At 43.4% G+C, this 25962-nt stretch overlaps 1 protein-coding gene across 1 annotated transcript; it reads right to left on the reverse strand.

Annotated features, from left to right (window-relative positions):
* Positions 1 to 368: 368 nt before the first annotated feature.
* Positions 369 to 25837, reverse strand: LOC137790889 (mitochondrial intermediate peptidase-like). The gene is made up of 19 exons (XM_068585465.1): positions 25458 to 25837; positions 25140 to 25313; positions 24883 to 24971; positions 24619 to 24705; positions 24417 to 24480; positions 24107 to 24289; positions 23304 to 23460; positions 23015 to 23063; positions 21404 to 21464; positions 21161 to 21213; positions 19075 to 19228; positions 18696 to 18773; positions 18242 to 18449; positions 17367 to 17476; positions 17016 to 17090; positions 16497 to 16613; positions 12451 to 12572; positions 11546 to 11619; positions 369 to 1227 (listed from the first exon to the last, which is right to left on the reverse strand). The coding sequence occupies exons 1-19, from the start codon at positions 25602 to 25604 to the stop codon at positions 1127 to 1129; spliced, it is 2103 nt and encodes a 700-aa protein (XP_068441566.1). The 5' UTR covers positions 25605 to 25837; the 3' UTR covers positions 369 to 1126.
* Between the last annotated feature and the right edge of the window lie 125 nt (positions 25838 to 25962).

The raw sequence follows: 25962 nt of genomic DNA on the forward strand, positions 1-25962 counted from the left end.
AAATCAAGCGATTCAGTGTTGCAACTCCAAAGGGTTGTCGGATTTAAATAAGACACGATGAACGCCCAAGAGGCTGACGTCACCTGGCTTTATTTACCATGATGCAAATATACAGCTGACACAATAAATGGATAAACAGAAAAATGTGATCAGAATGTGATCAATCCTTTTTCAGATTTGATAGACAAAACAATTGATGATTCGGGAAATAAATATTTTTCATTTCATTCCTGAAACTCAACTGTCTTTTCGTTAGACCTTCCCTGGCGTTTAAACTGATGTCACGAGTTTGTAATACAAGGTTGTTTTTTTTTAATAAGCCGAATTTCTCTCTCTGACCTCAAGAGCACCAAACACTCCTCCTCCTCTTCCTCCTCTTCCTCACAACTCCTCCTCCTCCTCCTAACTCCTGACAGACAAAACGGATGGAGCAGTATTAATGTAAAGTCTAAACAATGACCACATGACGGGAAGAACAGATGAAGTATTCCTCCTCTGATTTAATCAGGATGTCCAATATTCTGCCAGCATGTGAGCTGAAAACAACTTTTTACTAGTCATGGAATTAATAAGATAAAGGCAGATAAATAATAACCAGCATATGTATTCTGAGAGAAACTTAGAGACATTTATGGCAGTTTGTTAAATTACAGAGCACACTTTTTTCTGTTCTTTTGTAAACAACTCTCAGTGCTACTAAGAAGGTGAAAAAAATGTATGTACAAACTCAAGACTGTTTTTTTTAATGATATTAAACAAAACGGTTAAAATCATGAATGGTGACACAAGAGTCCGGAGCTTTGGGGAAAGTGTCTGTAAATGGGACACAGTTTGTAATAATCTGCAATCATATAAAAAAAAAATTATCTGGAATTTTTAAATTCTTACCATATTATCTCATATTGACGGCGGAATTAACCAAATACATAAAAACAAGTCAATGTGACTTTAATGACCAGCGATATATAAAACGTTAATTCATTTCCAGACAAAATAAGAATGAGCGCGCACGCTGCCGCCACATCCTTCACCTCTCGGGCCCGGCGTCTGCGTGCATCACGAGTGTTTCGTGTCTTTGCCTCGTCGCGGTTTAAGACAGTTTCCATGGCGCCAGAGGAGGCATCCCTCAGTTTTCAGAGTCCATGATGAAGGTTTCAAAGTTCAGGTCGAGCTCGGACACCAGCGCCTCCACGAAGTCCTCCATGGTGGGCTGTCTCTGCAGCATCCCTGTCGCACAAACACACCAAGCAGCAGGGTTTAAAGAAGTGTGTGAGTGTGTGTGTGTGTGTCTAATGCACATCTGTCTCTGGGAAGGAAAAAGAAACTGGCGGGGCACTGGGATGAACTGGTTTTCTATTTCCAATCATCTCACCTCATTCTGACAAGAAAAGTGCAGCTTTCTGGAACATTTCAGCTCAAGCCACTGCAGTGGTTTTACAAAAGAGAGCAGTTTGAGGTAAAAAAAATGGATTTGAAAAAAAAAAAGAAATGCTTTAAAAAAAAAATCCCAAATGAAGCTAAAATCTAATTAAGCCCACGGATACCGGCGTCTGCTCTTGAAACTTTTGCACCAGTTCCATTTCTGCAACGTCATCATCACAAGAATGATGTATTTTACGGATGGGAGCTCAATATTTGATGTGAAATGAGTGCAAAGTATAATATTATACCTAATCCATAAACACAGAAAGTGGTACATTTTGTTTTTCTTCTCATATAGAATAAATGTAAACGGGCACAGAAACCCTAAAAAAGGTATCCACACAGCTCATTTCTGGCCTCAGATCCAACATGTAGTAAAACACATCTATGAACTTTAACATCTTCATTTCCAACCTTTAATAAAACAAAACAAATGCATGCTGTGCACTTCGTAGTGCTTTATAGGGGCGACACTGAGCTCACACACACCAGTACACACACTCTGGCTACAGCAGACTGTGACTGGTGCTGCAGAGCAAATATGTCAGTGCAGCCTGCGAGCGAGTCCTGGGAATGTCTGTCTGTGTTTTGAGAACTTGTCTGCCAGCTCATGCGTGAAGGACTCCCTCGCTTGCTTTACAATTCAGCTGCACGCCCGCTTTGAAGTCAGTTCATTTCCCCTCGTGTAGCTGCCAATGTAAATAGGCCCTCTCCCCCCTCCTTCCTGCACGGGTCACCTCCAACGCACACACACACACACACACACACACACACACACACACACACACACACACTCACTCGCTCAAACACAAGCATGTCCACACAGGCATGCATGAATGGACACACGAAAGAGTTTTACACGGCGATCCTTAACACATGGACACACACGGCAAGATGCGGATAGTCAATCCCACACACACACACACACACACACGCACAGACACACAACTGAGTGTGCGTTTGGCCCGGCCTGCGGAGAATCGCCTCGCATAAGAGCACCAGAGAAGAGCTTATCATCTCCTCTTACCCACCGGCTGCTCCCTACCCCTCGGCTACAAGATGATACCAGCACACAGGGGGGCACCCGGTGCCCCCACGAGGACCCCGGATCCCTGAAACCAGGCAGCCACATGATAGCAAGGGTTTCCAGCCGTAAACGACCGTCCTAATTAAAAAGGGCTGCAGGAGGTTTTGCTGTATCCGCTGCACAATTTATCGTATAAGTACGCAACAAAAGAAATAACTTGAAAAATGTTCATTGCATATAGAATCATTACAACATGTCAGAAGAACTATTAGACATTTGTGTGAAATTGTCACCATTCCGCCTCTCAATATTTGAGTCATGGCCAAAAACGTGTTTGTGTGTGAGGTCACGGTGAACTTTGACCAGCACATTCGCATCCAGCTGGATGTCTCTGCCAAATTTGAAGAGCTCACAATAAAGGGCCGGATGGCCGGACGGCCCGGAAACGTAACGCCTGCGGCCGCGGCTGACTTCATAAACCGACTTCACGTCCGCCATAAACATTTCATTAAAAATGTCAAAGTCTAATGTGCCAGAGAAACGCCTTTAAGAATGTATGAAATAGCATGCCATAAAAAGTTATAGTAGTCATGAATGTTTAAAAATAAAGCATGCCATTAAAAAAATAAATAGAAGTCATAAACATTTCAATATTTTATGCAATATATAATTGTGAAGAATGTTTAAGAAAACAAATACAAATTTGATGGCAGGGCATGCCATAAAAATGTCATGAAGAGTAGTACGTCATAGAAATATACAAAAGAAACATTGTAAAATAAGTTTAGCAGAAAAAAAATGCTAAAATTCAAAAAGCCACTATGTTCATCAGCAAGTCGCTAACAGCAAAGTTCACGACGTGTGCAGATAAAACCAAAAACGACAAAATAAAAGACGCTTCAACACTGAGAACTGCTGAGTCAGGTGATGACTCTGTAAGAAATAAAATGTGATCAAGTTTATTCTCGGTCCAGATTAAAAGAATAATGACATGTCAATGAGATGTTCGACTAATCCCTGCATGAATATCACCCCTTTAAGTTGCCAAACCTGGCCCAAAGGTCAGAGGTCAGAGCCACAGAACAGCTTCTTGGAAGCACAAAGGGAAGCGTGGAGGAGCGCCCGGTGCTCATCTGCACCGCACAAACCACAGTGAAGCCACTCCACACACGTCCTGACACAACGCGGGCAGACTGCGGGCTCAGCCACTAATTTGAACTCGCCGAACACCGTCTGCAGCGTCACCGGCACTTTCTCTAATAGGTGTAATTTCCTGACTGCGTCTCCACGGCGGAGGGATGGGAGGATCCAGCAACTCTCGCCTGCAAACAGGCCACTGTGTTTAACACGCAACGTTTCCATGACAGGAGTGACGAGAGAGGCGGAGGGAGAGGGAAAGACAGAAAGTTCGAGATGCAAAGAGAGGCGCGATCCTGAAAGGGGTTTTAGCCAGGTAAACAATGGCCGCCCTCGCCGGCTTCTCATCACCGACAGCTCGGGGGGCGCCAGCACCCGGGTCTCACGCGGCGACCGGCGGTAGATGAAGAGCGGCGGCGGCGGCGGCGGCCAGTGAGGAGTGAGTCTGTTCTCAGCCCACATCGCTGGGAGAGTTGGAGAGGAATGCACAGATAACCTCAAAGTCATAACAACACTGCGGAGGAGTGATCTGATCTGAGGAGCTGCTTTGCTAGATACACACAGGGAGGCGGGGCTGCGTCAGACATAACAGATCGCCAGGGAACCATCAGCACACCACAGGAACAAAGAAAAGACAAAAGAAGAAAAAAAAAAGGTGAAACTAACGTAAATGGATGCAGCACAGAGGTTAATGGAGCGCTGCGGTCCACAGGGGCAAAGCTACAGGAGGCTTTCTCAACCTTAAGGATCACTTCGGATTGATAAAAAATAAATAAAACATCTGCAGAATACCTTTTAAATAAATGAGGAATAAACAAACCTTGAGAAAAAAAAAAGTAGAAAAAAATATACTGGGCTTTTAAGTGTTATTCTTCTGTCACGATGAAAGTAAATATTCTGCTCAGCCCAACCATCACTGCCGGCGATAATGAATCCATATTTAATGTATTTAGGGACATATTTCCATTGTGTGGCCCTGCTTCAGGGGCAAAACACTGATGCTATGTCTCGATCGGCACGGGGATTTTTAAACGCAACTGGTTATCGAAACTTAGGCTTCCAACTCAGCTTTTAGGTTTTTGAGGCGTTACGTTTTCTATCAGAATGAGATTTAATGGCCATGTACAGTTTCACATACATGGAGTTTGACGCCGGTGGTTGAGAAAAGCTGAATACAGTATGAACACAGCGGCTAGTGATGGAAACCCAGACACTGGATGCTTTTGGACGCTTTATTCAAGGTCCCCAATGTCATTGACATTCAATTGAAAAAGGACATCAAAATAATTCAACATCACTGCTTATCCATAAAACATCGTCTCTACACACACACTGGATCATCCGCAGACCTCACTGGAACTGCTTTGGTGACAAGGAGTTCCCGTCTCTTGAGGTCACCGACGGCAGAACCTCCGTACAGACGCAGAGCGGGTTGACAGCATTACAGCGGGCGGACATATAAACTCTCTCTTGGCGTCGCACCGAGGACCCGCAGCGCCAAACCAAACATAGGCTTTGCTTTGTGTCCTTTGTCGGGGGGGGGGGGGGGGGGGGCTAAGGACGGAGGCTTTGCCTTGTGAGTCATCTCGTATTTAAGAGTTTCCATTTCCATTCATAATGGCGCTGACACGGCCATTGAAGGAACCGAGCTTCTCCCCGTTACGGTCAACTCAGGGCCGGGGGAGCGTGAGCCAACTTGGCCGGCAGAGTTTAGGCAGGTGTTTTAAAACACAAAAAAAAGAAGACGGAAAAGACACGCAACAAACAAAGCGGTTAAAAACGGTGGCGCTTCCTTCACATCTGTAGCCCCGCTTTGCAGTTTGGAGCGGCCGGCGTCTGAGCACCTCGCTCAAGAGAAGTCGTTGGGAAGCAAAGAGCGGCGCTCGTTCTCTGATTCTGGTCAAGCTTTCCAAGCTGGTGCGGGAACGTTCAAATCACAGACCCTTTAGTCAAAACAGCTAGTGTCTCATTTCAGATTAGAGAGCTTCTCCCCACTGAGAAATGGAATCAAATGTGATATCGGAGGTGTACTTAGGAGAAGATAATCCTTTATTAGTCCGGCAGTGGGGACATGTACAGGATTAAAACGTACCTTTTGGCTTTTCCACTAATGCCACCTGCTTTAATAAGAAAATGACTCGACATGGGCATTTTTGGTGAATATTTAAATCTGTTACCATTTTCCGACCTCTGGTCCTCAAAAGAAGCCGCGACTTCGCAGCATAGTTACCTCGTAGCTTTTCTACTCTTACTTTTCAAAGTCAAATAACATGTTGCATGTAAACAGAGCCGTATCTCTCACAGGGGAACGAACACAGCGAGCCCAGAATGATCTGTTTACTTAAAGCGTGGCGGGCGATGGGCATCAGTCAGATGAAGCCCTGTGTGGCTGGCTAACAGCTCTGAGCCTCGGTAATGACCGCTCTGGGGACAAGAATTTAGTAGAAATGTTTCAAAATGGTGGCCCAGCCTGCAGCTACTGCTGGTGGGAATCATCAAACATCAGAGTTACCGCCCAGTTTTTTGTTTTTTACTCTCCTGAAAATGGAGTTTAAGTGTCTGCGATTCTGCTCTGAGAAGAATGCATCTCAGCAAACAGTATACCCATGTGTGTGTGTGGGGTGGAGGACATCTTGAACATGGATTGAAGGTTTGGATCATTAGTCATTCAAAGTAAACAACAACCACCACCACCACCTCTGGAGTAGTGCGGCTTTTCCACAGAAACCAATATATTTCTTTATTGGCTCCCTGAAAGCACTTTCACACGTTTAGTGCTCCGACAGCAGAATACAGCCGTCCTGCTATCAGAGCACTAATCAGCATTGTTGGAAAGTGGCTTTAACCAATCGGACGGCTTCGCTGGAACTGGCTGTTTTAAAAGCGCCATTGATCCCAGTCCCCTGGGCTCGGCTGTGTTCGGTACTTTCATGATTTAATTGGTTGCTTTTACAGGCCTATTATATCCACTTGCAGGGGAGCAGCAGTACACCACATTTTTACATTTAAAAAAAAAAAACGGCACAAACGGCAGTGTGCAGTAACGAGTTAGCGTCGCATTCCCTGTATGTGGATGAAAAAAAAAATACTCAATACGACGACGAGCACACGGAGCTTTAAGTCACTTAAGAGTTGGTGATCACACGTTACAGAACATGTTCCTGGTTGCCTCAGAAGCCGTTCAGCTGCTGCTCGTAACCATTTGAAACATGTCGAGGTGTGAAAAGCAGTTGCTTCTGTCAAAGCTGGAGGCCAACTTTGGCTCACTGCCTCTGTAATTACTCCTTTGAAGTTCAGGAAGCTTTTCCTACAAACAGCACTTAAGACGGCCCCAGAAAGTGAGCGAGACGAGCGCGATGACAAACGCTGCACAGGGAGGCTCTTTGTGGAGTGAGGGCCTTCCCTGAAGAGGAGCCTGCCAGGTTGTGGGGGGAGGAGCCAAACAAAACTCAGCACAACAACCGCAGGAAATTACTCGGTAACAAAATGCAAAATCAAATCATTGAAGCTAAAAAAAAAAAGATGTAGTTTGGATCTTTTGGTTGAAAATGTGGGTCGATTTATTTCTGACATCTTATTCCCCAGAGGATGAATCCCACTGACTTCGGTGAAACCCACCTATTTTAGGCCCTTTTCTGGAAAATGGCATAACCACTAGGGCTATTTGAATATGATTCCTTGAAACGATGCAGCTGGAAGGTCCAACTCGGACCCAAATCATAGCACAATATGGGAACATCCTCTCGCAAAAGGTCGACTTTGAATTTTCTGAACTAAAACTCTGTCTCACTTTGTTCCGCTTCACGTTATCAGACGACGTCTCATTGGGGCCCATTTGAACTATTTGAATTTTCTCATATACCGTACATTTCAAAAAAAGCCACACTTTTGGGCTTTTATTTTCACAATTGCTCAGTTTTCCCCCCCCAAGGTTCACTTTTTAATTAAAGGTTCCTCCCCTCCCACCAAGAGGTTCATGTTTGTGGTTTTAAGACACATATTTCAACAACTTTTAGATTTATGGATTGCCATGAAAGTGGTTCAGGTCCTCCTCTGACTCTTCATCGAGCGCCATCATCAGGTCAAAACTTGATTCTGTCCAAAACTTTTAATTTATGACTAAATACCTGCAAAAAAAACCTGAATGAACCTGAACCTGAGAAGCTTTAGCTTTAGCGCTCGCCTCGAGAAGCCTCCCTCATGGAAAAAAAAAAGAGCACAGTTTGCTCTGATTGGCATGCGAGAAAAATGTGGTGCATCAGTGCAAATGTGGTTCTCAGGCCGTGGGCTGTATATTCTAATGAGCCCGCATGTCACAGAGGAAGGAGAGACAAACCTGAATGGCTTGTTGAATGTTTTCCGTTGAAAGAAGCCAACAACAAACAAAACAAACAATAACTGACTGGGTTGTCGGTTTGCGGGTCGGCAGGCGCTCCAGAGACAAAGCGAGTCTTTCAAAAGACATGTCTCCTTTAAGACTTTAGAACTTGTATCACTTTGTTCTTCACAGCGCTGGAGTCATCAAAAGGCAAGCGCACAAATCAGTAAATCAAGAATGAGACACTTCCCTCTGAACCTGCACTGAGGATAATCTTCTTCACAAATCATGTCAGCTTTTATGGAAGGGCAATAAATTGTGTATTTTGAAAGCCTCACATCTTAGCTGTGAAGTTTTCTCTCCTCTGGTGACAATGACGTACAGTCCTGCCTGAACCAGAGTGCTGTGGGACTGCGCGGACCACCGTGCTCTCGGGGTTTATTAGCGACTATGCGGGCAGTCGTATGAACTATTCATCCACGCTGCCCTCGGACAAAGAGCCGGGGCTACTGAGCCGCGCGGTAGATCCATTTTCTGAGCTCGGCGGTCGGGGCTATGGGAACAGTCTGGGCCATGAAAGCCCTCTCTGTGGCAGGAGCCGAGGTTCAGTTCAGTCAGTCGATCGCCTTTCACTCTCCCCTTCCCTTTCTCGCCTCGGTCTGCCCTCTTACTCTCACTTTTTCTCCCGACTCATTATTTCACTCCGTCCTTTACGCCGCGGCTCCGGATTTACATTTCAACACCGTGCTTCCCGGGGAACGTCCAGGAGCCGTGCCGATAAAGACTGGCCTCTGACTCGCCTTCGCCGGGTCCGCTTCGGGTTCCTTCGGGTGCCCTCGTGGCCCCGTCCAGCACCTCGCCTAAAGGGGGGTCGCAACGCAGTGTTACACCCCCACCACCTCCTCCTCCTCCTCCTCCATCTTTGTTGGAAAGAAGCACGCGTCACGGGTCGGATCTGGAGTCCGCGTCCTTCTCACAGTCTTCTGCTCTCTTCTGGCCTAAAGACTGCATTTGATATAAAAAAGTGTGTTTCCTATTCCAAACCGTTTTCCATTCCCCGCATAGGAATTCAAGATGGTGGCTATGAACCTCTCAAGCCGCCAGCGAAAAGTGTTGAAAAGCTAAATGTTTCAGCACATGCACTGATGTCCTCTTATAACTCCTGACTGCGGCTTTTCGTGACCTTAAAAAGGTAAATTATGATGACATATGTCGCCGTCAAAATGGTGAGGCGGCTGGATGAGTCTCTTTTTAAAATATGAGGTTGTTTTATCTCCATTTGAGCGTTTTTCCAGACATGGAATAGATATTATTAGGATGAAAAAAAAGGAAAAGAGATGGGTTGCAGATGATTATCATAATTGCACGTGTACAGTAGACTAAATATGAGACTTCAAACAGCATTTAACAATTTCAAGGCTCTTAAATTGATTCATTTTCTGTTGCAAAATGAAATCATTTTGTGTATGTATTATTCCCGTACAAGCAGACATTTTTATAGAAGACTTGTGCAATGACTTATGGCTGGGAATGACAGCCACAGGGATCAATATGACCCTGATAACTATTCTGCACACAGGGCCTTGGCCTATAATTAGAGTAGCATTCACTTCAAAGGGAGCCATAAAAGCAAATATTGTCAGTTCAACAACAGTTAATTGGATAGTAGATCTAATGACAAGGATTTGATCTGTTGCTGGTTGTAATTTCAGAAGCTGGGTGCAGCCCTGGTTGGAGCTGTCAAAGGGACAATCTGAAGGAGGAGCGAGGAGGTGACCCTGAGGGAGAGATTTACAGTACACTCCCTAAATGTCACCTGATATTACTAATCCCTCTCCTCTCTCTTTCTCTTTTTGTCCTGTCCAGACACGCCACAGTGACTGCTCCAGCAGGGGAGGAGGAAGTGAGGGGAGGATGAAGGGAAGCGAGACGGGAGGAAGTAGTTGCTTTTGCTCCTCACGCAAGAAACTACAGCTTCTGCTACAATGACAACCTGAATAACTTCAGTTTGTTGGTGACAAACAGACGCACCAACAAAAGTCTACTGCCACGCAACTGAACTCTAAACCATCTCATGAGCGTCCCAACATGTTGGGCTACACACAATGTCCCAATAAAAACATGCTGATGTGTAGCGGGTATGTCGTTTACCATGTTCAACAGTTTAGTTTAGCGTGTTAGCATGCAAACATTTGCTACTTGGCGCTAAGTACAGCCGAGGCTGATGGGAACGCCTCGAGCTTTGCAGGAATTTTTTTTAATTCGAAAAACAATTTATTTGATGATGATGATGATGATGATGATGATGCAAGTTCAGTGATGCTCAACTTCCTGCCAAATAAAAATGGTCTAATTTACCGGCTCAGTGGTTAGCATGCCCGTCTTTCAATCAGAGTTCCGACTGACTGGCGATGCCATCGCCAGTCACGCTGCTTGCACGGCTGAAAAATGTCGGTTAAACGCAAAGTCGAATGTACCCGTCTGTGTCTGAACCCTGCAGAGTCAGCCATTTGCATGGTTCAAACCCATCATCATCTATGTCTGCATTTCCTGCCTTCTGGATTCTGTCTGTGCTCAAAATATATATATATACATATATATTTATATTAAAGAGGCAGCATGTCTTTGAGTTATGTTTTTTTTTTTTTTTTAAACAGATCATATAACTGAAGAGGGTTGGACGAGCACGAATATTGCAATGGTTGCCGGAGGGAGTTGACTCGAGCAGCGGCTGCCGTGTCTCCGGGTTGCTTGTTGTAAACAAAGATAAGAGATGTTGGGAGTTGTGTCAAACGGGTAAATAGGTGCCGTGGTGGGAGCTCAAGGACCGAGCGAGCCAAACCACAACAGCAGCAGCTGTGAAAACACCTGAAAAAACTACAACCTGACTGACGGACTCACATCTGCTTCTGTAGGAAGAAGAAGCCACAATTCCCCTCACGTGACGTTCAACACCAATGGACACCACGTGACCAGGTCAATCTTACTTATATATCTATATCTATAGATATAGAAATACTAATTTGCCCTAGTTTATGCTAGAGATTGATAATCCCTCATGGGAGGAATTGGGTTCAGAGTCGTTTCATGGTGCTCACACATATACATAACAATATTTCCTGTTTTCATGTAGCGTTTTTCAAACCATTATTTATCATGTAATTTCTTCTTTATAATATGTTATAACACATTTGAAAACAAAACTAGTACTAATAAATAAAAAAAATGTTGATTTCATTAAACTTTTTACGCATTTCCCACTGAAAAATGTTATCCAGTCATCAGTATGTTGTTTTTCAAGAACTGTCTTTCTGCTGGAAAGCCGTTGACTCTCCAGGCCGTCGAACCAAATTCAACAGCATCACGTTACAGTAATTATGCAAAACCTTTTTAGCGGTGGTACTGAAAGATAACGGATTGACACTTTCATTCCTAGATGAAACAAAATGGCACAAATGAGCTAAATCTTCCTGGAGAAGAGAAGGTGTCTTAACCGTAAGGCTTTGGGGTCAAAAGGTGAGCTGAGGCCAAGAAGTGCAATTCATAAGTCTGATGTTCAGATAAACTGGTACTGAAATAGGTCACAGGGAAATATTCTTGAAACATTGTGTGAAAGGAAAAGGTTGGACGTGGTAAGTTACCTTCCACCATCAGCATGGGCTCCTTGGCTCCTCCGTGGGCCAGCATCTGCCGACGGTAACGCTCACCCATGTCCCTGACGAGCAGGGGAAAGACAAACACAGAAGAGAAAGAGATGCGGTTACAGACGCCTGAATTCTGCCGTCAACAACTCCACCGCTGCCACTCGGGGCCCGGGGCCAAGTCTCCTCATCTGCCTGTTCACAACGGACAGGTGACAGGAAAATAACGAGATCTGACGACTACAGGTGGAACTACAACAATCTCACAAGGGAAAGGGAAGACGGGGAGACAGAGTGACGGCGAAAAAGGCTGCGGGGCTCCACTCGATGGAGACACGGTGGAGGCGAACAAACAAAGGGTTTGTGCTTTGTCCAGAGGCGAACCCGTCTGCGAGTTACATCGGAAAAGCTGCCAAGTCGGCGTGAGTTTCATATTAATGACATGTCGGATGTCAGGCGACAGAGACTTTAACGGTATACAGGGGGAGACGGGCTGTCAGCAGGCGTTCGTCTCAGCTCTCGAAATGCAACACTGGATGATGCTTTACAAAAATAGTTTCCATGCTGTTATGTTACAATAACTTTTTTAAATTTATTTTTTATTAAAGTTACCTCAAACTTCCCAAAATATCAGGCAATGAACTAGTTGTCTCCCAAATGAATTCTTTTTTTTTTTTTTTTTACGGTTTTTACCGTTTATTATTAATTTATATTACTTGTTTCGATTTTTTACGTCTCTTGTGTGCACTTCACCTTGTTTGCTGCTGTATTTCTGAAATATCCCTACTGCGGGACTAATAAAGGAATATCTAAAAAAAGGAAGTTCAAGTCCCCCCCCCCCCTCCTATTTCAGCTCCTTTACATATTCTGCTGTTGAATGTTGGAGCCGTGAGCAGCCGTCTCACCTATTTAAAGGATCCTGGACGAAGCATTGTTTCCACACCATTGAGGCCACGGCACGGGACATGAGGTAGGAGTAGTACTTGGCCCCGTAGCCAATCAGGTGGCTGAACCTCAGCTGCCACGCCTGTGGAGGAAATAACGTTGAAAAAAAATGAAGCCACAACATTATCACCTTCAGAGACAAAGCATTTAAAAATAATCTGGACGTCAACAAGTTCTACTTCCACCAGACTGGATGTGGCTCTAACTCACTGAGGGGAGAAGTGATGGCAGACCTCTGTGCAGAACTCTGTGTGTGTGTGTGTGTGTGTGTGTGTGTGTGTGTGTGTGTGTGTGTGTGTGGCAGAGGACGACATCACAGCCTTAAAAGGCTTAAATGTTCTGCTCGTAAAAACGGGTTGAGAGAAGACCGTGACCGCAGCTAACTATTCCAGTGAAAAAAAAAAAAATATATTAACTGCAACGGAAACTTCGACTGGTCATAAAAAAACCCATCTCCGTACACTGACATATAAAAACTAAACTGAACTAAAAGTCTTGCATGTGTGAACGTCAACCTTCTGTCCGTTTTAATTTGGGCACTACAACTAAATTGAAGCGGATTATAAAGAACAAATAAATCCTAAAAGTAGTAAATGTCTGCTGACAAATGGGTCAAACGCACGTTTCATCTTTTAAGCTGCCTCCATCGTCTTTATTGACGCTATTATCTTGTTGGAATAAATGCAGCTTTTCCTCTATAACAAAACATTAAATCATGATCCGACAGCTCCTTCTTTTAAAAAAAAAAAAGACAAAACACGGAAATTCCTAAAATGGGAGAAAGCCCCCTTCTTCTCTCTCCAGCTCTCGCTGGGTTGCCTGAGGGGGCCCTTCCACATATCTATAAAGACGAGCCCTTTTATGATCTCTGCGAACGGGGACGAGGGGGGAATTCGGCTGGCAAACACTCAAACATTCAGCCATTTAGGAAAGACAGCAGCTGCCATAGTTAACAAAATCATAACAGACCTGCAGACGCCTCCCTCCGCCTCACACATGTTTATGATTTATACTCCAGCGGCGAGTGACTTGTGTACCGCGTTTGGACACAAATGACCTGCGCCGTAGAGAAAATCCTGGAACATTTGATTGTCTTTGGTAATTAAAGTCATTAAAATCACTTCAAGCCCAAAACTAAACCTTTAAATGATGAGAACGCTGCGAGGCCAATTCATAACTTTCTGCAACGGCAACGTGTCTGTGCAACGCGGGGATGAGTGTGCAGCACCACGTTTGCGATTCGAGATCCAGGAGATAAACCGTTACACACATTTATTAATTCGCCAAATGGCGTTGAGCTCCTGGCAAACAACTTTATGGTGTAAAAGCATTGAAATGGAATGAAATGGGGACTGAGAAATGCCAGCGACGTATGTAAATCTTTTAGGTCTTGTTTTTGGCCACTTGGGGGCAGCAGAGACACTATAAACACAACATTGACATATTATTAAGTAGTTGTGAGGGCAAACTTGTTAGTTAATGATTGCGAATTTACAAATCCAGAATATTTGAAGAATCATTAGCATTTATTTGGAGTCCTGTTTGTCCAATAGTCACTCTGCCAGTATGAATATTCTTCATTTAGTCTCCAGATGCATACATTTGGCTCTGTAGCTGCTAAATGATCTCAAACAATATAGCAAGGGAGACCAGAGTTCATATGTTATGAGGCATTGAATACTTATAATATTAATACATTAGAAAAGTCACCTGTTATAAAATACGTCCGAGGTAGGAGGTATAGCGGAGTCCATAATCAAGCCTTGAAATTACTATGCTGTTATTCTAATAAAAATGTATTAACAGTGTTTATTAAGCAGTTTAAAGTCATTGTAATGACACAAGGACTTAACTAAAAAACAACTTCATCGTTATAGAAAATGGTGTATATTACATACGCTTTCATGTTACATAAATACCTTCAAAATGATGTGACTGGATTTCAAAGTGTCACACATTTTAAAAACAGCTGGGCGATCCAGCAGCGTTTAAAATGATGACGCTTGGTAGTGTGGACTTGACGAGCTCCTCTGGGCTGCGGGGCCTTTAATGAGAGCAAAAAGATCTCCTGAGGGCACTTCTGGCTCCCAGAACAGAGGACAAACAAAGAGGAATTTGCTTGGTCAGCTGAACGCAGCAGTAAAGCCGTGTCTTCGATCCTATAGATTAGAAGTCTGTCAAAGCTGCTTGAAGCTTATTTACACACTGACAACAAATAATTTACATAATTTATTTTAATTCATGGAAAACAAATTGAATAAATAATGATATTGGACCTTTTTTTGTTGTTGCTCAAGTTTGAAATCTACGCGAGCTCGCCGGCTTTTCATTCGAGGAATCTTTGACTTCCCTGGATTTCCTTTTGGTTTGTGGCCGCTCACATTCTGGAAACAATTTTTTTTTTTTTTTTTGAAGCTATTAAAGAGCCATTTGGTGTGCTGCCCTGAGTCTTTGACAAGACGCTTTAAACACGTCATCAAATGCACCACAGAGATGATTTTCAGGCGCTCTTTTCTGTTTCCAACCCTGTTGCCTCACATCAAATGATTAACGTCAACATTTTGTGCGACAGTGGATGACACGTCGGCGAGATATCCTTTTGATCCCGACGTTCAAAAAAAAAAAGGAGACAAAGTCAGAGGAGGCTTTTAACGCTGTTCCTCTTGTAAATGAGATAAAAGACTCATGCTGCATTCAAATTCTACAGGAAAGTGTGGCTTATGTGGGCTTGAGTGTGCACCAAAAACACTGCTCATTAATACAAAAACATAAGAGGAGCTTGTGAAGCCAAAACTTGCAGATTAAAGATATGTCAACACAGCGAGCAGAACATCTTGCGTTCTGCCTTTTATTTCCAAATATTATCTTGGGCTCAAGGGTGAGCATGTGGTCTGTGTTACTTACAGCTGACCCTCTCTCTCGCTGCACACATTGGGAAATGATAGCCCTGCTCTATAAACTATACACATGTCAGCATCACCCTCATGTTTATAATCTGCGCTCTCCGTGAGCTATTAGCCACTCAAATGTTCACTTTGCTGTGGAAACTTTTCCTGAGTCGTGTTTCCATGAGGACCGGTGGAGACGGAGAGAAACAGAGGGCAATTTTTTTTTTTTTTTTTTTTAAAGAAACAAGTTTTAAGTAGAGTCTGTCGTTGACGAGTCTAAACAAATCTGTTTTCACTTGCTCTGATCCAATGATGATCCAATTCAAGTAACTTAAAGCGCCGCAATCATCCTCCGTTGCTGCGGAGTTCAACTGAGGAAAACGATCCGGCCGTGGGGAGCCGTGCACACGGAGGCGAAGTGTCTGTTAGATCTTTCAGTGCGGTTTGAAAAGTTGAGGAGACTATATGACATGAACCCCGATTTCTGGAGAGGGAGCTTCAAAGCAGGACGAGAGCAGGAGAGTGGGAGGACTCCCGTGAGGAGAAAACGCTGCCCTGGACTCTGACGTTTGGGAGAATATACAGCGGTTCTGTAATCTCTATTCCTGATGGCACCCCACATAATTACAGCCCAGAGTAAAGGCTTTATGAAGGCCATTCCTGGCTAAATTATGACTTCTCCCTCCTCGCTTCACCCACTCGACCACAGCTGCAAAAGTGGGGGAAATGGGAGAGCTTTCATTAAAGGACCGGGAGGAAGAGTTTCAAATATTTCCCCCAGGGAGAGCTCATTCAAAGTTTACCTCCGCTTTGTTATTTTAGCAGCACTTGAAAAAAAAAAAAGGGGCTTTAATCCCTTAAACGCTGCTGTGCCTTGGTAAACGATATAAAACCAGAGAGAAAGGAAAGAGAAGGAGAAAGAGAAGAAAGCGAAAAGGACTCCTCGTCCAAGCTTGTGTTGTTTCTGTGCTGAGATCAATGGAGCAGTGAGAGAAGGGAACAAGCAGAACTTTCCCCAAATGATCAAACCTCAAAGACGGCAATGGATCTACAGACACAGTATTAAAAGAGACACCGTCAAAGACGGCGCGTTGAACAGCACAAAGATGGAGATGTACCGTATTTGGCGTATAAGGCAAGCCGTAGAACTTCTGCTGCATCTCCTTCAGGATGTCGGTGGTGCTCTGGTTCTGAGGTTGGCTGTGGTAGATCTGGTCTAACACGGCATAGAAAATCTGCCCCGGAAAAAAACTAAATCAGTCCTGAACGTACAAATCAAATAATAAAAGAAAATAAAGACAGTTTTGCATTTTAGGCCCTACACACAAAAGACAGGTAAGTCCCAAATCAGCAGCTTTAAAAACAAAGAAAACGAAGGTAATATGGTTTATTAATTAAATATCAGACAAACACTGCATCAGATTAATGATACACAGTTGGAAAAACAAGCAGATGCTGTTTAATGTTTGCGATAAGACACATTCAAAATGGACTGGAGGCTTTTGCACTTGATGGATTGACGATCACACTCTTTCTGCAGGTGTGTGTTCTTGTAAAGGTGGAACAGACGTTCAGATATAATTGTAAGTGATGTGTGTGTGTGTGTGTGTGTGTGTGTAAGAGGTTGGTCATTATACCTGCAGCTGGGTGTCTGCGGCTCCACACACCTTCTTTGACTCACACAGGCGAGCCACCAGGTTCTCAGGGAGACGCTGAGCAGACAATGACACAAACAGAAGAAACCAGACAGTTAGACGTCCTTTCATCTCATCTCAAGTACATCCCTGCAGTCATGTTTCAAAGTCGGCACGATAACTCCCGATGTGACTCATAAATAACGACTTGTAAATAATGTCCCGGCTAGAAGCCAAAACATTTAGCTAGTAATAAAAAGTATAATACTGGTGTATTGGAAAACATCTCTCTCAAACCACTGAGCATTATTTTAGTGGTTCAAGATGATCTGTATTTATAGGGGTTAGGTGTACCTGTCCAGTTTCATAATGGCGTGCAAACTGGCTGATGACTCTATAGTCCGTGGCAAAGTACTCCATGAGGATGGACGGGACTTCGGCGAAGTCAGTCGCACATCTGGTTCCTGGGGAGGAGAGGATGTCAGAGCTCAGATACAAGAACACATTTAAACAAAAGGGGAGGTCTGGCCAAATCATTACAGAATTGACCCGGCACACAAATTCAATGTGCTCAGTACTGTACGAGACTTTAACCATCAACAGGTGTTTAAATGGAATACCAAGTGCAACATCTGATACCAGAAGAGATTTAAAAGAGGATTAAAAAAAGGAAAAAAAGATAGGATTAAAGTTACAGGTGATGTAACTGCCGTGAGCTTCTAGACACAATGTTTAGACAGACACAGCCTGTCTAAACATTTGTAAACATGGTGTCCATCAAGAAAACAGCCTGAAGTTGAGAGAAAGGATACCATTATTAGTGTAAAATAAATATCTGTGGGATCTTGAATTACTGGAGAAGAGATCCATCAGCTTTATCTGACAAGAGAAACAGTATCGACTGACAGCTTTACTTGCCAAGCATGAAGCGCTCCTCTGGGCCCACGCTATCAGATTCACCCAATTCATCACACCGCTATGAATAACTTAGGACTGCATATTTTTTATTTTAACACAATTCTTGCTACTGAAATTCGGGAACTGCATAGCCATCATTTTCAACACGGCTTATGAAAATGTCAAACGTTTGCCAGGTAAACAGTTTGAATAACACGTCGTGGACGATACACGTGCACAAGCCTCATACATCTTTGTCTCACTTGGTCATTTATAATTTCGCTCTGAATTCAACACAGTTTTGAAGTTGCACATCTGTGCTTACAGCTCACCTGTCACATGCTGGTAGCGTGTGCGTCCCAGCATGGAGTGCATGGCGTGTCCCATCTCATGGAAGAGGTTCTCCATCATGCCGGGGGTGAGCAGGGTGGGGGCCTTTTTGGTCGGGTGGGGCAGACTCAACATCAGCACCACGACCGGGAGCTGGTACTGACCCGTTTCCTGGCACTGCCGGCCACCACGGATGGTGAAGTGACAGTCCTGGAGGGAATGAAGGGAGGGAGGAGGAGAAGAACTGATTTTAACAGTATCTTTTCTGGCATCTAATGATTATTACTTCACAGCATATTCTATAACTGCCGGGTGATCAACTGATTAACGGGAAACTAAATGGCTTTAATCAACTCAATGGGCGTCCAATTACTAACAAGAAATTTAAATTTGACTATCAATATGATGTATTGTATTCCGTTGTACGTTTGACATTGTAGATTTGTGTATGCACACCTGATGAGGTTTATCCTGCCGTTGGAAAAAGTCACAGTAGATATATCCCATTAATCCCTCCGTCTCGTGTACCACAGCCTGGGAAAACACACACACACACACACACACACACACACACACATACACACACACACATACACACACACACACACACACACACACACACACACACACACACACACACACACACACACACAAAGACAAATTCAACGCACAGTATTGGAAAAACTTTGATCTTTAAAAAATACCCCTTGGCTATCACACGGTAGAACGCCGTCTCTGTTCGGTGTCTCGTGTTAAAACAGACTTCAAACAACAACATTTTAAAAAGGAGGCATTGACACAAACACAGACATGTTGTTGCGTAAGTGAGATTTACCAGTTTGCGGACATCCTCGCTCCAGACCTCTCCGGCACCGGCGTGTTCGGACATCAGGGACACGCCGTAGAGCTGAGAGAAGAGGATGTTCAAACCCTCCATGCAGGCGCCCAGAGACAAATATGGACTGTACAGACTGGGCTCTATGTTGTACCTGCCACCAGCAAAACAAACCGATTCATTTTAAAGAAATCATGAGCATTTTAAAAACACAACCAGATAAGAGTTTAAATGTCCCAAACCACCACTCAGTCCTCACGCACACACCAATAATGAACAAACAGGACAGATGAAAGAACTGCAATGACCACCCTGTTCAAATTGAGCACATCCTTTCTGTAGATGTCCGGCTAAAACTCCACTGACCAGTCGACATTTGGGATATCAACGTGATGGGACAAAGCCACAGGACAGCACGAGCCCATCGCGAGGGGGCGGGGAGGTGGACGCATGTTTAAAATGGAGCTTTCATGTCGCTACGAGGCAGCTTAGATGGAGACCACCAAACCACAACGCTTGTTTAGCTTGAACAACACATCTAGTGTATTATCAGTGATGAATAACAGACTGCGGCTGCTGAGCATGGCTCTGTTACACACACACACACACACACACACACAGACAGACAGAGAGAGAGAAGTATTCCCAGTTTAAATGGTTACTAATGGAAAAGCAGAGATAAAGATAAAAGATAAAATGATTGAGTGAATGATTGGGAGAAAAAGCACGCGATGCTGACGAGAGATTAACAGCTTTTGGGACAATGTGTGCGCCTTTTAAAATTGCGTACAGCAGGAAACAGAAGCAGCTCAGATGGGGAAACCGCTTTTTAAATGCAATCCTTATTTCTTCTGGAATGTCCTGCTAACAAGCAGAGCCCAAAAACCCCTAAAAAAGGCAAAGATTAGAAATGTATGGGAGCGTTGCAGAGGGGAGGACAAGCGAGCAGATCCCCTCCTCCGCAGCAGCAGCTCTGGGAACAGTCACCGGCACATGGTTACGCGGACGATTTGTCGGCCGCTTAAATCCAAAGGACACACGAGGGATCCATAATGTCTGAAATAAAGATTTATTTCAAACTTCTCCGGAACGTTTGACCTGATGTGTTATTAGTCTCCGGAGACTGCAGGGCGGGAAATGTGCAGTTCATTAAGAACAGAGATACCTGCTCAAGTTGGGAGACACTCAATGGCAATATGGCATCTTGGAGTTTTGAGATTAAGTTTGCTTGATGCCAGAGATGATCACTGTTTAAATGAGTTGTAATAAGTTGGAGTAACAGAGTTGGTGGCCGAGAGGCGCAGACCATCAACTGCTCTGTAGCACCCCCTCCCACCTCCGTATCTCTGTACTGGATCTTTCAAATAAAAAAAAGGCATAAAAATAAGTGTTTCAGGAACAAGAGCAAAAGTATTACAACATATTAGCAGCTGTTGGTAACGGCTGCAACTCATTCAACTGATCCAGATGTCTTCCATTCTTTCCTCGTGTGCAGAGAACAGTCCAAAAGCAAAAGACCTTCCTTCCATTTACAAAGAAATGGAACCGAAAAAGCAACTTCTTCTATTTTGGGGATCTGCAAACCATAAATGTTCGGCTTTAATAAATGACTGAACGATTAAGTGTACCGCTCCAATTTGTGCTGCTGGAAAACACGTGCTCTCAGAATACAATAATAAAAAAATAAAACAGATTGTTTGTCACATTAAGATGCACCCATTATAAAACAAAGAAGCAAAAAAAATAGATGATATTTCTTTTTATAATTATTATTACAGCAACTTTAAGATTTTTTTTTAAAGATTCTTTAAAAACCAGAGGGAAAAAGGGAAATTTCACAATAACCACATCTGGTGCATTGGTTGTCATCAAAGTCAAATTAGGTAAAGAGTAAAAATAACATTAGAACAACACATGATGAAGAAAAAAAGCAATGATTTGACCACAAGAATGTCGCCGTGTCTAATTTAATGCTGAGCCTAAAACAAACGATTCAGGGCCTGAACACGAACTAGATCCTGATCAAGATGACTTCATCAGATAACAGCAGGCTGAAAAAAAATAAGCTTCATAAAATACTACTCACCTTTCAGCACGCAAGACGCCGCTGAGGTACGGATGATCCCACGGCATCAGCTCCTATGAAACGACACCGGGAGTATTTTATTAACATGCGATATCCAATTACACTGAATTACAGTCGTTTTAAAAGAGAAGAGTGGATGTTACAACTAACGGCTTTAAACCATTGTGTAAATAATACTTCAGGGAATTGTGTAAGGAATATGTTTTGAAACAAAGAAATTATTTTTAAAAAAAAATCACTCACAGAATTGTGAGGGTTGAGTTTTTTCTTCATGTTCACCATCATTGTAAAGTCTTTGGCGGTTCTGTGGCAAAATAAAGAGAAAACAGTTATGAGCTTGTTGCCTTGAGACATTCATTCTAGTCCTTACCCATGTATCTACTCGGGGTCAAAGAGTGGGGAGGAGAAACCTATCCCAGCATGCATGTGGCTGAAGGCAGGGAAACACCCCGGACCGGCTGCCAGGCCCACGGGCTCACATTCGTACCTGTGGGCAGTTTGGAGTCTCAGGTGCACCTGACTGCATATATTTGGGCTGTTGGGGATTGCGCGCAGGGAGTGTGACGGAGAGAAAGTCCAAACAATCTGCTAAACTGAGTGAGTGAGTCAACATGCGATGAAAGGAGAAACCAAAGCTGGTGCTTCATGGGAACACACAGTTCCTTAACTGTTCTTGATTATAAAACAGTAGCAACTGTGCATTACAGGTGTTTTTGAAGGAACACGAGACAGATGTAGTGCAGGAAAGCGGAAATGCTCATCAAAAAGGGTCCACAAGTCAGAATCCAAAGCAAACAAGCCACAAGTCATCCCAGGACGCGCACACAACGAGGAAACCTAGCCACAGCAACAACGCTCACAGAAACAAAACCAAACAAAGGGTGTGCTGTAGCACTTAGTACCAAAGCTGCCCATCTGTTGATACAACACCAATAAAGTTAACTACTTCCGCACCACCGATATCCTGGTTCCTCACCTATAAAACCAAATTCTCCCACAAACTCCGCATCCTCAGACAGACAAGAATCGAGCGCAAGTGAACATATGAGAACAGACTCATGTATTTTACAGTCCGAGCTACGGTGCAATATTTTAAAAGGTTTTAAACCCACAAAAGACACAGTCAGATGGACTGGAACATGTGCAGTGGAGAGGGTGTATATTCCTTTATTAATCCCACAGTGGGGAAATTATTCTCAGCATTTGACCCATCCTTGGTACTTAAGGAGCAGTGGGCTGCTGTGAAGCGCCCGGGGAGCAACTGGAGGTTCAGTGTCTTGCTCAAGGACTCTTCAACATGCAAACTATGGGGAGACCAGATCAGCATATGGAAGCAGTGCATGGATAGATGGAGATGTTGAAGGTGCAAAACCGAAGAGACGTGAGCTGCCTGCTTTTAGTCAGTCGTTTTGATCTCAGGCGACTAAAATCTCTTCAGTGGATTCGCGGTTTTATTTATTTTTTTACAGCTGGCAGCTGTAGGAAAGTAGATCGCCAGACACATGGTAGAGGTTTTACAGCCTGGAAGGGTCAAAGTGAACTAGAACAAGCTGACGACCCTCACATGCGTCTGACGAGGTTGTCCATGGCGTCACATCGAGCACACTGAATGTATATAACAGAAATGGGAATCAACGGCGGAAACGTGACAAGAACCGGTCAAATCCAAATTCGGACCTCTCATTTCAGGTAATATGGACTATTGGGTCTCAGGCCCCATCTTAAAGTGGACTACAAAGGGAAGCGATGATTAAACAGTGTTTAATGACACAGCAGTCTTTAGAGACAATATATAAATGAATCAACTGAAATGTTTTCACATCTTTGACCAAAACTTTTAAGAGCAGACGGTACCTGTCTGACAGCTTGTCTGTCAACAACTGAAGGAAGCTCATCACCGTCTCTACAAACAGAAATAAAAATGAAATTGCAGCAATTTTAAACTCTTAAAGCACAAAAAGAGCCTTTTTTGAAAAATTGTTTCTCTGGCTTGTTATAACAAATGAATAAACATTATCTTGTGAATTTTTTTATTATTACCAATTACTGTATTGCGGATTCTGAAATATGAATTACAACCACACAGTTGCAGCACGGATTATTCAGGATCTATGATGATGTTGAATCAAAGAGACATATTAACCGGGTGTCTTGGCCATCGTTCCCTTCAGGGCTCTGTGTCCGTAGGAGTCGTAGCCCACCAGTTTGGCCAGTTTGTATCTGCATTTCAGCAGCTCTTCCAGACACTCCATCAAATCTGCATTTGGATAGAGGTAAATCCTGTAGGCAATTTCTCGCACCTACAAGTGGACGAGAATGAAGAGAAATATATATCAAGCAGATATAATATCAAGCAATATATCAACGAACGTGAAGAAGAAGACGATCACAATCTGCTCATCGAGAGTTGCTCTTGAGAGATGTTTTAATGGTCAAATGTGGACAGTGATTATAACTTTACCTTTACCTGCAGTGTGAGATTGTAGTGTTTATGTTACTTAGACTGTGTTCGGACTTAATTTATCTCTGCATCATAGTGCTCTCTTCTTTTTGTCTGATTGGTGCTTTCGGCCTCTTTTATGAGACATAACTAATATGATATTAAGATTAGAGAATAACTATTTTTGTAACTGTATAATGTAAAGATCTGAAAGATCTAAAAAAAATTATTAAAGTCAGCAACTTAAAGCGAGAGCTTATTTGCACAATTTTAGAGATACCTCTGGCAAATGCTGAAAGGAGGGAGGAGCCGATATTTTATTAAAAAAATGTTTTTTAAGTATTTTTGGGTGTTTTGAAAAATTCAATTGTGTATAATTAAAATCAAGAAGATATTGGCTACAACAATTTTTACAATTCCCTTAATCAAAGATATGGCAACACTGCCACCTGCTGAACAAAAGCGAGAAATGTTCTCTGGTGACCCAGACCAACTAAAGCACATACCAAGTCACTGGGGGAATCTGCATGTAATCCCCCAATTTGGATAAAACTTCCTTCGTCTGCAAAGTGCATGTGCAGATGCTCAGGGATGGCCGAGCTCGCAATTCTGTTTGGCAGGTGAGAGCCGACCAGAAACTCGTTGTTTAGATCCAACAGCTTTACGTGGAGGGCGACTGCCTCTTTCCTCTGCAGAGAAAAAAAAAAGCAGCAAGTTTAGTAAATGACACTGCACAGGGGAGACATATACTAAAACCATGTTGTCTTCACATATTATTGATAACTTGTTTGTTCCCACGTGTTACGATCATCTCACCAGTTTGTCATCAAGATGAATTCCACTGATTTCAAAGTCGAACAGGAACAGCTCTGCCACTCGTCTAGTAAAAGGAGAAATACAATCAATAACTTGCCATTATGGGACAGAATATTATCATTAGACATTGGTGTAATTATGGAAAGAGATAAACTATTAATCATATTTATCCATGTACTGAATAAGACAACGGTAAAATTACCTTGTATCGGGGTCCAGCTGAGCCACAATGTCTGGGCTCTCCAGCAATATTTTCAGGCTCTTGCAAAGCTCAACATTGGTGTTCAGCCTGAAACACACAAACATCTTCACATGAACATTTGTCTCAACTGACGACTGCATGAAAAAAATATTTTAACAACCAGCATTACACAAGTTTTCTTTCAGCTCACAAGCGAGGTGTGCTTGGGTGCCTTTTTTTTTTAGTGCACAGCTTTGTAAGACTTTTTCTTAAGGTACCACTTACTTCTCCACAACCGTGCCAATCTCTAAGCAGGCCTTCTCTGCAGCCTCGCGAAACGCTGGATCTGGATGTGCTACTTTAACGAAGTCTGCCTGTAACAGTAAGAACATGTACTGCTGGCAGACAGCTCTTCAGACAACACCGGAAGCATTCAGGGCACATGATGCTCAACACACCAGTCATGGGAGGGGGTGGGGAGGAAGCAGCAGTTTGAGAAGCTTTCAGACATGCACAAGGCCCATTTGGGGTGTTGAACTCACCAGATCAGCCACTTTACACAAACCATCTGAGAGTTGGTCAAAGGACTCGACCGTCTCGACCCCCGGAGAACAGGAACAGGCTCTTTCCACCAGACGCTGCGTGTTCTTCAGAGCCGTTTCTGTGGCGGCCTGGAAGCCTGCAGGACAGCTGAGTTCTGGCACCCCAAACAAACCCTGCACCCAGAGGTCAAACACACACATTATGTTTTACCGTGAACCGATGCAGTCTCCATTTAGACTACATTATTTAATTGAAGCTGTGTGCACCCGTGTAGCGCCGTTGCAACATAGCAGACAATATTTAAGACTATTACAAACCACGTTTTTCTCGAACAAGTTGGGTCGTTTCTGATGTTTGGCATTGAAAGCGGCTCCGACAGGAGCCCATGTTGTGACGTTTCTCCGAACATGCGTCCATAAGCTTCGGTGCTTCACAAAGTGAAGTAGCCGTTTACACGCAGACATTTTGTACTAAATTTGCTTTCCTGATGAGGTCTCAGTGGCTGACAGAGGACATGCTAAACTTTAGCTACCATGTTAACACTGTTTTCAAAAGCCGAAAAGGTAAATAAACTTATGCAAATAACGTTAATTTGTTCGCAACGTTTCTCTTTAATTTTAGGCCTAACTGAATTGTTGTTATGTGTTAAGAGTTGTTAAGAATCGTAGCTTTCAAACCAAATGACACAACTGCTCACATGTTAGCATAATCCATCTAAGACAATCTAAATGACTGTCGCAGGACGCATTTTCGTGAAAAGATGTTTACAAAAAAAAAGATGATACACATTTAACAGATATATATTTATAACAAATATAATAT

The sequence above is a fragment of the Clinocottus analis genome, unplaced genomic scaffold (assembly GCF_023055335.1).
Source record: "Clinocottus analis isolate CAN_PGR_092001 unplaced genomic scaffold, fCliAna1.0.p SCAF_2, whole genome shotgun sequence".
Taxonomy (NCBI): domain Eukaryota; kingdom Metazoa; phylum Chordata; class Actinopteri; order Perciformes; family Cottidae; genus Clinocottus; species Clinocottus analis.